The 17,975-nt window shown below is 35.3% G+C and overlaps 1 protein-coding gene across 1 annotated transcript; it reads right to left on the bottom strand.

Moving 5' to 3' along the window:
• Window positions 1-986: 986 nt before the first annotated feature.
• BIRC3 (baculoviral IAP repeat containing 3) lies at window positions 987-16,743 on the bottom strand. The gene is made up of 9 exons (XM_011369437.2): window positions 16,548-16,743; window positions 10,061-13,254; window positions 9,857-9,956; window positions 8,141-8,219; window positions 7,310-7,358; window positions 5,433-5,675; window positions 2,074-2,328; window positions 1,764-1,805; window positions 987-1,652 (listed from the first exon to the last, which is right to left on the bottom strand). Exons 2-9 carry the CDS (start codon window positions 10,929-10,931, stop codon window positions 1,459-1,461), a joined length of 1,833 nt encoding a protein of 610 aa, XP_011367739.1. The 5' UTR covers window positions 10,932-13,254; window positions 16,548-16,743; the 3' UTR covers window positions 987-1,458.
• Window positions 16,744-17,975: the final 1,232 nt, after the last annotated feature.

Below are 17,975 nucleotides of genomic sequence, written 5' to 3'. Positions count from 1 at the left end.
CAAAACAAAATTTCAATTTAATACTTAGGGAATAAAATACTTGAATAAATAAGTTGATTAGTTATAGATTACTAAAATGAGAAATGAACAAGTTTCACAATGGAGAAAGCAAAGTTCAAATATGTATAGAATGCAATAAGAACCAGATTAAAAATAGATGTTGCAAAAAAAAAGGCATGTACTATCTAAATATCCTATAGCTGAGTTACAAATCACCTAAGCAATATTACAATTAATTAAGCCTAGTACTCCAGGAGGACCCTGTGGTTAACATGTGGTTAACCAACTGAGCCTTTTAACAGAGAGGCAAAATCAGTTACATTAGTCTCCCAGCATCAGAATGAGGAAATGTGTTCTCTGCCCCCTTGCTTGGTTCCTAATCTTTCTCTGTAGAACTCTAGCAAACGTCTAGAACTGATTTAGATTATTGGCCTTTGCTTGTCCCTCCAAAATATTTCCCATTATAGCGTTACTTCTGGATTTAAAGTCCTAATAACTCTATAGGAAACAAAGGATAAAGAATTATGAATTGGATGTAGTACTGAAAAGTAATGCAAAGGAAGAGGTTTTGCTGCATTGATAGTACATAACAATTTATTTACCAGAAAGAGCTGTTAGTTCCTAGGGCTCTAACGAGTGTACTTTCCAAGTCCCAGAATTAATACCAGAGTGGTGAGAATAAAACTGGGGACTTTTCTCAAACATAGAGCTGGCATGAGACTTCCTGAATGAATCAATATACGAATGAATAAACAAACTTACTGAAAGGATTATTTGATTTCATCTCAGACATTCCATAGAATCCCACAGATTAAAGCCATGTATGATTGACACCCCCATGCTCTACAAGTGTAAATGATGAAGCGTCTTAAAGAAAGGGATCTAAACTGTAGTCCTATATTCAATAGGTCCTAAGGAGGTATGGAAGGAGCCTGGGAGTGACTAAGTTATTCAATATCATAGAAATAAAAATATTAAGAACAAGAGTAATTCTGAAAGCTTTATTAAAATGTTCTTCACCAAATTCTTTACAAAAACACCATGTCTCCAAAAAGTTATTTGACAAATATAAAGACCTATGTGTAGAACACTGATCCAAAAAAGCAGAGATTCCATGTTCTTGGTCTTTAATACAATTTCAAAATATTTAAAATTCTGAAAGGTTATTTCAAAAATCTTAAATGTTACTTCACTTATAATTTCAATAGTACCGAGATTTTGATTTAGTATTATACTTGTAGTGCTATCCCTATTTTTTGTTCACAAAAACAAAAGCCTATCATTCTCATGCTATGTAAAATATATTTATACGTTTTATATATTTATATAAATATATTTATATTTGTGTAAAACAAAATTTTCTGAGTTGTAAATAAATTAAAAATCTTAAGAAAACCAAATCAGTATAAAAGTTAAAATTACAATACATTTAATCCATTCTAAAATTTTGTATTGTCTTCATGAAAGAAATGTACGAACTGTACCCTTGATTGTACCTCTACAAATAGGACATTTTCTTAGAGAAGGGGCACAATCTTTGCATACTACTAGATGACCACAAGGAATAAACACTATGGACACTTCTTTGTCCATACACACTTTACATGTTCTTTCTTCTTGTAGTCTCCTCAATTGTTCTTCCATTGGTAAATCTAAAAAGAGAAACAAATTTTAATAAAGCAATTTGTTGTTTCTCCTCCAATGAAAATCAAGAAAATAAAAATAATGTTTTCTACTAGTTTAAATTATTAATACTACTTTACCTGAAACATTTTCTGTGGGAATATACTTTATGTCCCGTTGCACTAAGGGAGAAAAAAAAAAAAAAGCATTACTATGGCAAATAAGGTTAATATTTAGTTACAGAATATATACTTTTAAACTAATGGTTGAGACTCTGGCCAAATACTATAAATAACTGTCATAATGTCAAGGCAACAAAAGTTTTTAGTCTTTTTATACAATTAATAGTTTATATATTAGATTGGATTCTTTCAATAATCACAAATTATTAATAAGAGCATATTTTCAATTGACCTAGAAAGTTCTTGAAAGTAATTTTCCAGCACTTACCAAATAAATGCTTGTATAATGTGAGGTCAATTTCTTGTAGAGAATTTCTGAATGCAGTGGCTGCATCATTTCCTTTTACTATAATGATATCAATCAATTCTCTTGCTTGCAAAGATGTCTGTGTTTTCTGTTTAATAATATCATGTTCTTGTTTGTTGATTACTCTGGCAGTTAGTAGACTATCCAGAATTGGAAGCACACAAGTCAAATGTTGAAAAAGTGCCATTCTATTCTTTCGAATATATGATAGATCATCTTTATAAAAAAAAAACAAAAAAAAAACAAACACAAACATGTTCAAATTCTGCTCACAAACTTTCTTCCATACCTACACATATAACTGAATGAAAAACAACCATAATTCATAATCAGGCATTGAAGTTGATTGCTAGGTTTGGGGGTACCTGATCCCCTTGCCTAATATTACTACTATTTATAATAAGGACTAACACTGAGCACTGTAGTAAATACTGTACATGTATTTACTCATTTCATTTTCACAACAGCACTTTAAGGTAGATCCCAGTACCCTTATTTAACAGATGAGAAAACGGAGGCATGGTGTGGCAAGTAAATTGCTAGAAGACACACAACTAGCAAAAGTCGAACCAAGGTAGGTTGGCAAGTTGGCATCATAATCTGTGCTCTCAACCATATGGCAATACTGCTAAACCTTTAACCAAATAAAATTTAGAACCTAATAAAATTGAAATTTCAATTCAATCTAGTCAAATTGGGGAAAAATAAAATCAAGAAAATTAAAATGAACATTTAAAAAAATTATTCACCCACAAAATTCCTTAAAATTGAATTTTAAGATGAAATTTTAATTATTTCCCCAAATTCGATATGATATTAAGATTACCTAAATATTTTGTAATAAAAGGAGAAAGTCACTAATAGCATTTTGAAAACTAAGTCACACTGTCAATAACATTCCTGTCCTAGAGGATCATTGTATTCTTCGAGATCTAGGTTTTGTTGTATATTTTGAAACTGAAATTGTATTATCTCTTTGGAAAGTGACTTATAACTCTAAGTTAATGAATTAATTATTATATAGTTTTACCATGATCCATAAAGCTATTTCTATAACTAATGACAGAAGTTGGGCTGTCTAAAGAATTATTTGGGGAGAGATGATTATCAGGTTTTAGAAACACTGACTTCGTCAGGTAATAGGACACAAAAATAGAACCGTTTAATGAAGAATAAAAAATTGTGCTTAGTCAAAAAGTCAAGGTTAGAGATACATATTTTGAAGATAATTGAAGCTCTGAGAATAAAAAGACCAGGACCTAGAACAGTGTTTCATAAACATCTATTGAACAAATGAACAACCAAGCCTTAGTAATTTAAAGAGCAATAGGAACAAAGAAGTAATAGCCAGAAGGGAGAAGAATTAGAACTTAATTCTGTTAAATTATGTTAGACAAGTAGTGATGCATTAGAAAATTAAAATATAATTTACACTTGATGTTGAAGTATATTCATTCTTCTAAGATTAATTTTCCTAATTACATTTTACATAATGTAATAGGTTCTCTGAAATTCTTAAGATTTCTAAAGTTGGATTGCTGGTAGCTATGGAAAAAAGTCTCATTTCAAAGTCATAGACTGTATTCAGACTTATAAGAGGTGAAGACTTGAAAATACCTTTGAAGCATATTCTATTCTGGACAAATATATCCTTAATTGCCTTTTTGTTTATACACCTGTCAAGAAATTACATACCCAGCTTTTGGGAAAGTGTAAAGTAATCAGTAACCTAAGTAGAAAGTATTTTAATTCGCCCATTCAAAAAGTATTTTTTGTGTACAGATTATGTGCAGATATTGTTCAAGGTGGTATTGATATAATGCTGAGCTGAGAAGTTAAGAGATCTTTTTGACAATGCAAATCATTGTATATTGTTGACTGGGGGTTTTCTCTAGAAACTTTGTTGATTTTCTTTGGAATAAATATAAATATTTTATAGCTGAATAGCTCTAGACTTCATGAGGTCTATAAATAATTATGAAGATGGGTGTTCTCTTCTTTGAGCAGTTGTTCACTGATGACCAATGGCCAAGACTGAGAAGACTACAGAAAGGACATGCAGCCTGGTCTTCACAGTGAAAAGAGAACTTGACTGACTGGGCTAAGATGAACTTGGACTATGTTGCTGTTGAATTGGTGTGGAGGACTGAATAATTCACATTTTGGTAAATATATAGGATGTTGTATTACTATGGTCTGATATGTTTGTCTGAGTTGGCCAGAAGACAAATCCACCTTCATGGGCAAGGGTAAGTTTATCCAGGAATGGAGTGGACAGTCTCACAGTCGATCATCCTGAAAAGAAATAGATCTAAGATGGCCTCAGACAAGGATAAGGGGCATACTCTTTTTTCTTTCTGGGCTTCGTGGATATTTGAGGGCCTGAGCTTCAATAAGGGAAAACATGCTTGGGACTTTCCTAGTAATTTGTATGAGCTAGTGAGAGCTACACAGAGATGAACCAGAAGCTAGGCTGGGAGATTCATGAGGATGGGCATAGGGGCACCAAGAGAGGCCACGTACAGTTACAGTTGTCAATTGTCATTTGTGACATAATGCCCTTCTGTCATCCCTAAATCTCCGGTAAGAGCTTGTTGCAGTCTGGTTTAAACTGTGTTGAAACAACTCTCAGATTTGGTCCATGCTGGGAAAGAGTGGCAAAGGAGAGATCATTTCTTGATGTCAAGGCCAAAGTCATGATAGTAGTCACAGCAACCAGATGAGATTGAATAGGCTCAGAGGAAGAGAGTTTTTGTGAAGGGCAATAGAGCAGAGGCAACAGAGTAGCAGAATAGGCTAATATGGAAGGCGTGGGTAACTTGTCTTGAGAGAATGTGAAACAGTATCCTAGAACTCTCCTAATTACTAGAGGGAGACTACAAAAGGGAACTCAGCTCTTATGTGGGCAGGTAGAAGACTTAATCATAATTTGTACTTTAATTTATAGTCACAGGCTAAGACAGACTGTTATACTAATATTAAAATTAATCATTGTCCCTGATCCCACCCCAGTTTACAGCAAATGGAAGTGAGCAACCAGCCTGGAATCAAAAATATGCCATAAATAATAACATACACAGTCAACTACCCAGAGTACAAATATAAAATAAGAAAAAGCAGGAAAAATTATTTTCATTCAATATATACATTTTCAATTTCCTAAGCGGTTCAAATATATTTTAATGTGAAGAAATTTTCAGAATTAAAATGCAGAATACTAAACATAAGATCTGATTAGGTTGACTATATTTTCAGTAACTTACAATACAGAGACATCAAATCATTATGGAAATAGAGACTGTACTAACAAATATGTGTACCTGATTCTTGTTCCTCAGTTGCCCTTTCTTTCTCCTCTTCTCTTATTTCATCTTCTGCATTAAGTAAATCTAATACGAGATCACTGACGGTTTTGTAATTCTCTCCGGTTGTTAGGATTTTACTCTGAACTGTCTGTTTTACCAGCCTTCTGCTAAAGCCCATATCCAAAGCAGCTTTAACCACAGGTGTATTCATCATGACTGTATCTTCTGAATGGTTTTCTCCAGGTCCATAATGAACAACTATATGGAATAAAGAATTTAACACATATTGAGATAATTGGTGTGTTGTTTAAATTGAAAATTTTTACAATATCAAAAGCATAAAGCCCCCAAAATGTAAGGCACTATTTGCATTAACTCTGTTAAATTTAAAATAATGATATATATGTTCAGTCACTGTAATAAGAATACGGAATATTGTATTCAGATGCAAAATATGCATTATCTGGCATAACTATGAGTGGGAGAAGGAAAGAGAATGTTGAGAATCAGCCTCTCACCCAGAATTGAGGTTCTTTTTTCCAATGTTGAATGAACAAATGAGGTTTCACATTTTTTTTTTCACATTCTTTGAAGGAAGCCATTGTCATCACTCACCTTTATTACAGCAAAGGCCTCTTACAATATTGTTCCCATCTAGTTCATATTCAACATTGCAACAAGAGTGATTTTTTAAAAACACAAATCTGATTATGTCATACTCCTTAAATTCCATCAACAAGTCCATTGTCCTTAGGATAACATTCACTTGTGGCTTACAAGATCTCACAATCTGGACCCTGTTTATTTCTTCACCCTCATTTCTGGCCACTTATTCATTCACGTTTTATACTCTAGCCCAGAAGTCACAAACTGATGGCTCTTGGATCAAATTCTGCCTGCAGTGCTGACTTCTCTTACAGCTGAACTGCCTCACTCATTTTTCTGTTCACAAATCCTATTTCTGGCTGTAGAGAATTTTATTCAGTTCTTCAAATGTGCCTGTTCTCCTTTGTCACTTAAGTTTTCCGTGTGATATTCTCTGTGCCTGGAATATTCTTTTCTTCCTTTTGTCACTTGGTTAATTCCTACTCTTCCCTTTGATTCTGTGATAAGACAAATACTTCCTCTTATCTGAAGCCTTTTCTGATCTTCTAAGTTGAGGTTAACTGTCCCTCATGTATTCTCATAGCACACTTTACTTTCCCACCACATTCCTTTCTCTTACCTGTGTTATTTGTCTGTGTTCCTTATTATTAGCTCATGGGAACAGTAGTTGTGTTTTTTTCTGTTCTCTATTTTTTCCTCAGAATAGCGAATACACAATAAATATTTATTGAATTGAATTGAACACTAGATAATGGAGTAGAAGAGCTTGTTCAAATATGGACCCTATCACTTTTTAAGTTTAAGGTGACAGGTCACTTAACTCTCTGAGTCTCAGGGTCCCTATTGAAAAAGGGAAATAATATTTTGTTCCCTCTCATTTCATAGAAAGAATATGTGAGCAATCTAATGTCATAGTCTATCTGTTCCCACACTGGTCTGAGAACAAGGGTTAGGCTGCATGTGTGTAGTTTGTGAAAACTACAGATGCTCAAGTTCCACTCTTAGATACTATGATTCAATTCAATAGTTTTAAAGTAGAGATTAGCAATCTGTAATATTTCTTAAAGTAGAGACTAGAAATCTGTAACATTTTTTAAATCTGTACTATTTAAAGTTCCTTAGGCAATTATGCCCTAAAGTTTGAGAAATACCAACTTAATGTATTTGAAAATGCATTGTAAAGTATATCATAACACAAATGTACATTATTACCATTATCAAATTTCAATCTTAATAGTACCAAGTGATTCTAATTTAAATGTAGCAATTATCATCATGATACATACTTGGCGACTCTGCATTTCCATCTTCTGGATTGTCTGAAGTAGATAACAGCTACAGAAAAAAGGTAAAAATTAAAATATACAAATTTTATCCTATCCATTGCAAAAAAAAAAAAAAAAGAGCGAGACATGTTTTTTATTCAACTTATTGCAAACTGACTTGCTTACTGGCAAAATAATTTTTTATGTCAAAACAATATTTTATTTACATCCAACAGTAATTCTCCAAGCCATAAACTAAATGAGTTTCTTTTATTATATTAACAAATAAAATCTATTTTTATTAAGGCAAAAGAATGGATACACCTTTTCAGTGATCTATGAGACAATCATTGTTTGCCTTTCATCCCAAATATCTATGTTTCCTGGGTCTTCCTTTGGGATAAGCTGGACCCTGTATCAGTTACTATGGCAAGAAAGTGTTTGACTCTCAAACTATTGCATAAGTTCTTATTTGCTTTTCTATGAAGATTAAAAATAGCAACACAATTCTCTTTATCAAATCTTTTTAAGAAAAATTAATATAGTAAAACATTAAATGCTACTATCTGACCCAATTTTTTTCTTTGAATAATTTAATTTATTGCAACTTTATTAGAAAAATACTTAGAGAGAAACATAAGTTAAATATTATTTTTCAAGAAGTTTCTAATTCTGGATTTGTTTTGTCCAAAGAATAGTACTCTCTAAGATCATGGCTGGGTATTATAAAAAAGAAAATGTATTTTTAAAGCAACTCTTGCTTTTGCACTAAAATACTACTCCTTGTATTAGAAAATAATTCATCTGTTGCTAATGAACGATTAAAAAATGAATAAAACAAACCATCCCTACCTGTTCAAGTAGATGAGGGTAACTGGCTTGAATTTGACTGATGAACTCTTGTCCTTTAATTCGTATCAAATATTCACACCTAAAATGTAAACAAAATTAAGTTTAGGGAGTTATTTTAATCTGGCCATTTGTAGACTGCTAAATATTTCAAATGAACATAAACATTCATATAACCACTGGACTATTCATTGAGTATATGAGAAGTGGTAAGAGATACTAAAGTCAAAGGCAAGATGATGTAAGCAAGAGGAAGGCCATCGCTGGTACTCTGCCAAGGCCAAAGCGAATAAGGGTCACGAGTCTCTCAGCTGACTGTAGATGGGTAAGACTCTCTTCACTCAGACCTTCTAGTTACTCTCTTCAACTGTTCTAAGATTCCTAGAAACACTCTAAACATTAAGAACAGAGCCAAGGACATGGGTAGCAAGTTCCCTAATTATACTAGTCATACATAAGCTTTGTATGTGTAAAAGCTGAAAATATACGAAGAGGGACAAGAGAGAAAGAATGAGGAAGCGGAACATTTTCTAATAAGATAGATATTTACAAGTTTGGCATTTCCTAGATAATATACCACCATTGTCAAATTTCAGGACAAAATGAATTCATGACACTATCAAAGCCAATTTAACATCCTTTTATACATTTACAAAATTAGCACAATGGAAATCTAGCAGCACTTTTTAAAACAACTATGGAAGTTGTTCTTAACCTTCATAATTTTTGAAATCTGAATATGAAATCTGAAATATTTGGGGAGCACAAAGTTATTATAAATGAAGATATGGTATATTTAAAAAATACGTTTATTAAGTTTAGTAATCAACATTCAAAATACTAAAAGTTTTGACCATGAGAAACATATAGGCCATCTAATTTTGATTTTTTAAAAAAGAAGAGTGTAAGCAAGTATAGAATCAAAAGCGAAAGACATAACAATAAAATGCCATGTAGTGATGAAAACAGATGAGATGGGTCTATATTTACCCTGATCACCCTATTTAATATTGTAACCTGCTTGGTGCTTCTGATCTCCCTTATCCTGATTTCTTTTTTCTTTTTATCCATAGCACTTACTACTTTCCAACATGCTACGTAACTTATTTATTAAGTTTTTATTATCTGCCCTCTCTTGCTATAAAATCGTCATATGAGACCAGGAGTCTTGGGGTTTGTCCCACTGAGTATTTTAAGTACCTAGAACAATGCCTAGCAATAGGTCGTCAATTAATGTTATTGAATGTTGAATGAATGGAAATATGTCCAAGATATAATGTTGATTGAAAAAAGTTTCAAAACATTACATATAATATCTAATTCATGTAATAAAATTGTATACAATTATGTACATGTGCATAAGGAGATATCTGAAGGGATGTTCACTAAAATGGTAACTGTAGCCATCTTTAGGTTATGAATTCTGAACATTTAAATTTTTTTTTGTCTCTACTTGTCTACAACATGTAATTTTGGTTTTATAGTGAGTTATACTGTTTTTAAATATATATTACACAAAAAGCCATAAACCCATTTCTTTATCTTAAATTTCCATCAAAACCTTTTAAGTAATTATTTTTCTAAGTAATCCATCTTAAGTTTATTCACAAATGTATTTTTGAAACAAAGAATAAAGTAATGACTGATTATAGGGTTAACGCATATAACCCACCTCATGATAGTTCCACATATTTGCAAAGAGAATTTCAAAACAATTACCTTGGAAACCACTTGGCATGTTCCACCCATGGGTCATCTCCATATTCCCAACACCTCAGTCCACCATCACAGCAAAAGCATTTTACATCATCATTGTGACCTAAAATTAATTTTGGACCAAAACTTATGAATACATACATTTTTCCCATGAAAATGTACAAAACATGTTGAATTTTATTATTGTTATCAGATTAAGTTTCTTACCCATATAATAAAAGCCTGCACTTGCAAGCTGCTTAGGATGAACTGCAACACTAGAGGGCCAATTACAGAATGTTTTCATACGAGCTGCCTGGGTCTGCATGCTCAGATTAGAAACAGTGTATGAAGTGTCTTGAAACTGATTTTCTAAAAATGGACAATTTGGGAAATGTCTCAGGTGTTCTGACATAGCATCATCCTTTGGTTCCCAATTGCTCAATTTTCCACCACAGGCAAAGCAAGCCACTCTGTCTCCAGGTCCTATGTAGTAAAAACCTGCTTTTGCCAGGTCTCTTGGTGACAGAAAGGTCAATGGCCACTTCTGGAAAGTAAGTAATCTGGCATTTAGAGTATTCATTGCATAACCGTAGGAACTTCTCCTCAAGGCAGCAAAATCTTGATTCGGTCTCGAGTTTACAGGATTTGATCCAAAGTTTACTGGATTTGACGGAAAGCTTGAAAAAGAGCCACTGAAATATTCACTGTTTTCCAAACTTGACGGAAATGACTGTGTGGAATTTGTTACTGAAGAAGGAAAAGTAAACTGAGAAGTGGCTCCCGAAATGCTACCTGAATTTAGTTTCTGAACAAAACTGCAGCTAGGATACAACTTTTTATGCTTTTCAATAGGATTGTCTCCTTGTTTCCAGTTATCCAGCATCAAGCCACAACAGAAGCATTTGACCTTGTCATTCACACCAGTGTAATAAAAACCAGCACGAGCAAGACTCCTCTCTGAGACAGGAACACCAGTGGGGAAAAATGAATACGTAGACATTCGATACAGTTCACATGAAAGGTCATATTTCAATTCAAACATGTTGGCACTTTTCATCAAATTTGACAAGAATACGCTATTTTCTACTATATTCATAAAGAGATGGATGGAGAGGAAAAGGGACTAGCCTTTCTCTGGGGAGGTAGTTTTGTGCATGGCTTTTGATTTTTTTTTTTTTTTTTTTTAAGTTTTAGCACTAGGTTGAACACCTAGAATGGGAAACCTTCCGTTTTTTTCCTCCAATGCAGTTAGGGTTTTAGTATGGAGAGATTTATATCCTATACTGATCATATTAAGGGACAATTATGCACAAGAGCACCTTTGTATAATCTTTGTACAATGTAAACATGATGCTACAGAACCTTGTGATGAAAATTAAAACCTTTCATAAAAGTATAGAGTGCTTTAGGTCATCAAAATGCCATTTAGTGTCAGACATTTCCACAGGTAGGTAAACTTCTCTACTAGGATGCTTAAGTGACATTTGGCCAGCCTAAAGATAAAATGTCTGACTCACACAGCTGGCTTGTTTTCATGGTGGAAAGTTATGCTCTGTAAGTACTCTACAGAAAAAATATTCAAACTATTTTTATTTCACCTTATTTAAATTGTGAAATTTGGTAGCCAGGAAAAAAAAAAAAAAAGCATAAGACCTACCTCAAAAAAGGAAAAGAAATTGTTACCATATTTCACTGCTTCTAAGATGCATGTTTTAATATCTCTGTGATTGAGAGGTATCTTTCAATTAATGGCATATCATATTTTAGTTAGCAGCATTTCTATTTCTTAGAGGTACACATAAAATAATGGTGTGTCTTACAATTGATGCCATTTTAGATTCAATGAAATATGGTGTATCCCAAATCTTGCTCAAATTAGGTACTTTTTCTTCCTACGATCATTTTAATAGAACAAAATCTAAAATTTTCCTCCCAATAAAGAGCTTAAATAGTAACAGAATTGGCTGATACATCTTAAAGGTTAGTTTTAAGATTTATTTAATAATAATTATTTCCCATAGATAGGAACCTGGTTACTTAGTAATAGTGATACTATTAAATCTCAGTAAATTAGACCTATTTTAAGTAATCAGAGATTAATGTATTTGCTCAATGCTCTTTTAAACTCAGCTTCGTTCTGTGTAGAGCCAACATCAAATCTTCTACTCTGATAGTGAATTTATTTTTAAAAACAAACTCAGAGTGCTGAGTTTGTAGGTCAAAATAGAGATCCAAATTGTACAAACTTGACTTTGGTCAGAAATTTTTTTTTTTTCACAGATAGCATAGCTTGAACTGAAATTTATCAAGACCAAAAAATAAATAAATTTACTTCGTCACAATCCACTCCTTTTGAACAGTGGAGTTCTCAAAATTCAGATGATCTCAACCATGACTATTAAAAAATAGATTCTGCATCAATAATATCAGCAATGACCAATAAACAAGTCATCATGGTTTTTCTAGCAGTGATTTGCAAAATGGTTTCCTGGGTCCCACAGATGTTGGGAAATATATTTTTTTTAATATTGGAATTTTCTACTACAGACTTTAATGCTTTGTTTCCAGGTGGTGGGAGAAATATTCAATACTAGTGTTTATTTCCCTCAAAAGTAAATTATTATGTCTAATTTCAGTTTTCCTTTCATTGGCCAAAAAGTTTACACATTATTATCGAAACCTTCTTGGTGTTAATTACTGTCTCTGTAAAATTTTCTTTCTGAATAAGTTTGTTCAGATTACCAAAATGTAACCACCAGCCATCATTCTTATTCTTGTCATTCTCAGAGATAGCTCATTTTAACTAAATTTTAGACTTTTAAAATACCAATAGCCTTATCAATGGTTAATTTCTTCACCAGTCATCAAGTTCATCTTTCCTACTTTGTCTAAATTTGTTGTACCTATCAAAAAGTTTTGTTCTTGACATTTCTTTGTCATTGTAGAAGTCTTTTAACATGTCAAAGGTCTTATTTGCACATTTCTCTAATTTAGCAAAGGGTCAATATTGACTTTTTGTTTTAGATAGCTGTTATTCATTTTTAAATTTTACCAAACAAAGGTACTTTTTTTCTATTCTACACAGCAGCCAGTGGGAGATTTCCTGACCAGTTTTGAAGAGTGCTTCAACAATGTGTCCCAGGTACAATCACTTCTCCACAATCAAATTCAAAATCGAACTCATTATTACTTTACAGTTATATTTTATGTAACTAGATGATATTTTTAAAATTAACATTCTTTGGATGCCAAAAACTCTAGTTAGCTACTTAATTTGTTTAATTCATGCACAAAACTACCTCCCGGAGATTAGACTAAGTCCCTTTTTAGGATTTTAGGCCTCCATTTTGAGCTGTTTTGATTTACAGAAAAAACTGGAAAAAATCTAGAAGTAGAACTGTTCACTTCCTTTGCAAAACCTGTTAAAAAAAAAAAAGACAGTTTTAAAAGTCAAATAGTTCACAGAAGTAACACAATGATATTTAAAAAACATTTTCTCCAAAATAGAGCTCTAGTGTTTACTAATTGTCTACCATGTACAGGGTGCTGTACTAGGCACGGCAGAGGCCAGGAAGTCCCAGACGAAAACCAGAGGGCTCAAACTGGAAGCCAGCAGAGATATTATGTTTGGCTTGCACAGAAATGTACTACAGTATTTTACTAATTTTTTTAACTTTTTTTTATTTTGAAGTTAATTTATACTTAGAGAATCTTACAAAAATAACAGTTCTCACATACCTTGCACTCAACTTCCCCAAAGTTAACATCTTACATAAACAACCATAGTACGATTACTGGAACCAGGAAATTAATATTGATATAAAGCTGTTAATTAATCTGCATGCCTTGTTTGAATTTTGCCAGCTTTCCAAATAAGTTTATCTTGGACCACAGTATTTTGAAATGTTTTAATTAATTACCGACCATTTTTTAAAAGTTAAAAGATTTCTCATAACATCCTAGATTCCAAGCTTTTCTTGAAAGATCAGAAGATCTTGCCACACGGGGCCTATATTCCTGCAGGGCAGCAATCAGCCAGCCCCCAGCAGTGACTGTACCCTTCAGGGAGGGTACATGCTCTCCAGTTTGACATTACACTTTGACTCCTGGAGACTGGCAGTTGCTATTTGTCACTGAGCTGGCACTACTGTTTTTCTTACAGTAGAGTTATCTGGAAAGTGAAATTATTCTAATACGTGTGCCTGTTCAAAGTCACAAAAATGAAAGGTAGACAAAGAGACACATGTTTAGAGAAAAATGAGCATATCATATTTCTTTCTGGAAAGGAAGAATATTCTTACATGTTAACATATGTAAACAAAGTGTGTTTTGTTTAAAAGAGACACCCACAGTTTTATTCATTTATATCACCTCCCTGGCCCCTATGCATTTGAGATTGCCAACCCTTGCATAAATCTTACATTAAAGAAGCTTTGGTGTGAAAGCAAGGCAAGTGTTTGTGAAAATTTAGGCAACAGTTATACGATAAATAGACCAAAAAAAAAAAAAAAAAAAAGCCAAGATGCCAACCCTGGATCAATTTAAACTCTATCTTAACCATTTCCAACATTTTGACTTCCAAAATGCTGCTGCAGAAGACCTGCAACCCTGCAGACTGGGACCAGCATGATTCCACATGCCACCTAGGCTTGGCCCTTCACCATCCCTAACAATTCCACTTAACCCTGGTCAGTTTCCTAGCCCACTGTCCTATACAACTCTTCTAAACATTCAATACCTTCCTCCAATTTCTCCACCACTCCCCCATCTTGCTTTTGGTAGATGGCTTTGCCTTCTGTTCCTCAAAGAAAAGAGACATCACTGAGCAGTAATCCCCTCACATTCTCAAATCCACGCCTTTTTCACTCACAACCTACTTGCTACCTCAGATGACAATGCTTGCCCCTTTACAGGTCCCATCCTCCTACAGCCTCAGAAATCTTAACCCCATCCCCCTCATCTGTTCAACTCTCACTCTCGCTCTTTTCCTTCAATATGACAAGCATGCTTAAGTTCGTCCAAGCATTCAAATAAAAACAAACCAAAAATTCCTCTTTGAACCACACTTTTCACTTTAACAACTATCATGTTTCTCACCATCTCTTCACAGCCAAGTGAATTAACAAGCATCTATGGTTAAGGTCTCCGACTACAATTGGCATTAGCCAACACTACCTAAAACTAATCTCCATATTATTAACACCAATCGCTTCTTTGCCAAAACCAGTGGAAATTTTTGTGTCAGACACCGGGGCTCACTTCCTCTTAGAAATGCTCTACTCCCTTGGCTTCTCTGTTACCACGCTCTTGGAATTCCTTTCTAGTGGTTCCTTCTCAGATTGGCTCAAGTCCCCAACCTGCTCTCTTATTACTCTATCATTTCCAGTGGTCAGCCTCCCTGAGTCCAGGGCTGTTGGGTGTCACTACCCTCTTGGGCACTTAGCATATCCATGTTTCTGACGCTGCAATGTAAGTTTGCCTTTTTTTCTGCCTCCCCCTGAGCTCCCTCAGATCAGAACTCTATTTCTGCTCTGTAACAGCCTTCCCAACCTCAACATCTACCCAGCCCGGCATATAATGTAGACACTAAGATCTTTTGTTGAAGAAGTGAATTTTAGCAAACTTGACTGAGACCTCCCCTCACATGACCACCATACCCTCATTTGCATGGTATTAAGGATATCGATTTTATATTGACCCAAAGTCTGCACAGTGATGGTTTAATGCCAGGCTTTGGAGTCAGACATCTTGGGGGAGTTTCCAACACCATTCAGTCTTCCCATAGGGGGAGAGTAGGGGGTGGCGACCTTAGGCAAGTCAATCTCCCTGAGTTTCCTCATGGTCAATGGAGCTACTTATGGTAATTGCTTCCTAAGATTTTGAGAATTAAACCTGAAAAACACCTGAAAATTCTTCGGAGGGGATCCTAGCATGATTAGGTATTAGCAACACCTGATGTTAGCAATAAAGAGGAAATATTACTGTTAGTTACTTTAGCACCAGCCAAATGCCCCCAGTACTTTACTAATTAAGAGCACTACTGGATTTCCCTGCCAATCACCAGGAAAAGAATCAAAAACCAGCTGTCCTTCTGCCACCACTTGGGGACATTTCTACATTTATTCATTAAATAAATATTTTACTGAGTCATTATGCAAAGCTCTGCTTTAGGCTCTATTCTGAAGCTTATTTAGCACACTCAAAGACCCGGTGATACTTCTTGGCAAGCAAATTAAACCAAATATCAAAGCCTCCCTATCCCCAGTTCACTGCCTCTCCCCATAACTGAGCCCCCGGCGACAAAGCACTCCGAAAGTGAATGTCGGCGAGTGCCGGGCGGGCGGGGCAGAACCCTCACGCGCCCCAGAGCCCAGCGGCCCAGCGCCTCCCCGCCGGCTGGCCGCAAAGTCTCCGGGGCCAGGGCGGCGGGGACCCGCCCAGAGAGCGCCGAGCGCGCGGGGGGAAAGACGCCCACGCTTGCGAGGTACCCAGTGTTTTTGCTTGAGCCCAGTCTGCTCGAGGGCCGACCTGGAGCTGACCTCTGGGCCCTAGAGCAGTGTTCGGTGACCGTGCCTCCCCGCTGGCCCTCGTCCTCCGCCGCCCGCCCCGCGCGCCTCTCGCCCAGCAGCAGAAGCGGCTCCTGCCCGGGCGCGATGGGTGTGGGGAGGGCGTCGCGCGCGCTCACAGCCTCGCGGCAGCGCTCGTCACCCACCTGCTGCCCTGAGGCCGATGTGCGCTAGCAAGACCTGCCTGCCGTGTCTTCTCGGGTGACACCTGTCGCCCCGGCTGTTCCGTGCCGGCTACAGTCTCACACTGTCTTTTAATGTCTCACTTCGCCCTCCCCACCCCCACCTACATACACCCGACACGCCTGGTGTTCTGCACTCCTCCCACTGGTTGGTGCTTTCCTCTTAGGACGTAGGGGAACTCCAGCGGTAATAACCACACACACTTCCCCTTAATCAGTGGCCTGTCAAACCCACTCGGGGATTTCCATGACCCTAAAAGCATGACTGTTTCTTAACTGTGGTGTATGGGCGTGGCATTTACTGAAAGACCTTTGGTTCATTGTTCGTGGGTCAGAGGAAATAGTGGTAACGGTGCAGAGAAGATAACCTGAATGGAAAAGGTCCATCTCCCATATATATTAAAAGAGAAAGAAAAGAAAAAAACAAAACATGAAATTTTGTGAATTCCTTCTGCTAATTTTTACTTTTTGTTCTAATGGAGAAAGTAAGGAATAAATAGAAATGCAGAGGCATGTAAAACTCACATGACTCTTTTTTCAGCTTATTTTTACTGTTTCAAAGATTGAGATCACCTCATTGGTTTCCTATATAGAAACGGGTTTTTTTTGGTTGGGTGGGTTTTTTGTTTTTTGGTTTTTTTTTTTCTTTTTTTTACAACTAGGGCAGAGTTGGCTATAAAAAATTCCACCTTTTGTCTCATAGGGGATATTCTCATGGAAACCCGAAGTCTGAGTCTAAGAGCACTGCCATATTTTCCTCAACATTCCTTGGCTAAGCAGTAAATTTAAGCAACTTCATCTGAGACAGTGCCAGGGAAACAGATGAATTGGGAGAGCTCACCTGACTTTCCTGTCTTCCAGTATATCAAAGACAATCAGGAACTAAAGGCAGAACCCATAATATTATTCCTGAATTCATCATTATCCTGTGGAAACAAGAAGGATGCCCATTCCATTCAATACAGGCTGGAAGAGCTCCAGATGGCATTATATCACAAAGATTAAGTTTGTCTATCATGTAGAGATTTCAATAAATTTTTGTGTGTTTTTTTTTTGTTTTTGTTTTTTCCCCCTTTTTTTCCAAGTCAATATACTTTTGAACCTGCTTAATTCAAAATTTTATAAGTTATTTTCAACTCATCTTTGGATGATCAAAAACATTTTGTGGTCCTTATACACTGTTGATCATGTATCCACCAAAAGAGTTTTGGAAAACTTTATTCTTCTGCACGTTTTTAACTCGATATTAAAACATAAAAGTTGTCATAATTGCAAAGGAAATACAAAATATAGACAGATATTTTAAAATAAAACTGATCCTCCGCTCTTTTAAACATATACAATGAATTACAAATACTACAGCCATTTGATACTCACTGTCATCTGTTCAAC

The sequence above is a fragment of the Pteropus vampyrus genome, unplaced genomic scaffold, assembly GCF_000151845.1.
Source record: "Pteropus vampyrus isolate Shadow unplaced genomic scaffold, Pvam_2.0 Scaffold148, whole genome shotgun sequence".
Taxonomy (NCBI): Eukaryota; Metazoa; Chordata; class Mammalia; order Chiroptera; family Pteropodidae; genus Pteropus; species Pteropus vampyrus.
This window is presented reverse-complemented; position numbering and strand designations above follow the sequence as displayed.

Bases quoted from the DNA above. Each gene is read 5' to 3' on its own strand.
- BIRC3 (XM_011369437.2), bottom strand. From the start codon at position 10,931: ATGAATATAGTAGAAAATAGCGTATTCTTGTCAAATTTGATGAAAAGT. The intron at 9,957-10,060 runs GTAAGAAACTTA...AATTAATTTTAG, and splicing joins TGCAGGCTTTTATTATATGG to GTCACAATGATGATGTAAAA. The intron at 2,329-5,432 runs GTACACATATTT...TTTTTTATAAAG, and splicing joins AACTGAGGAACAAGAATCAG to ATGATCTATCATATATTCGA.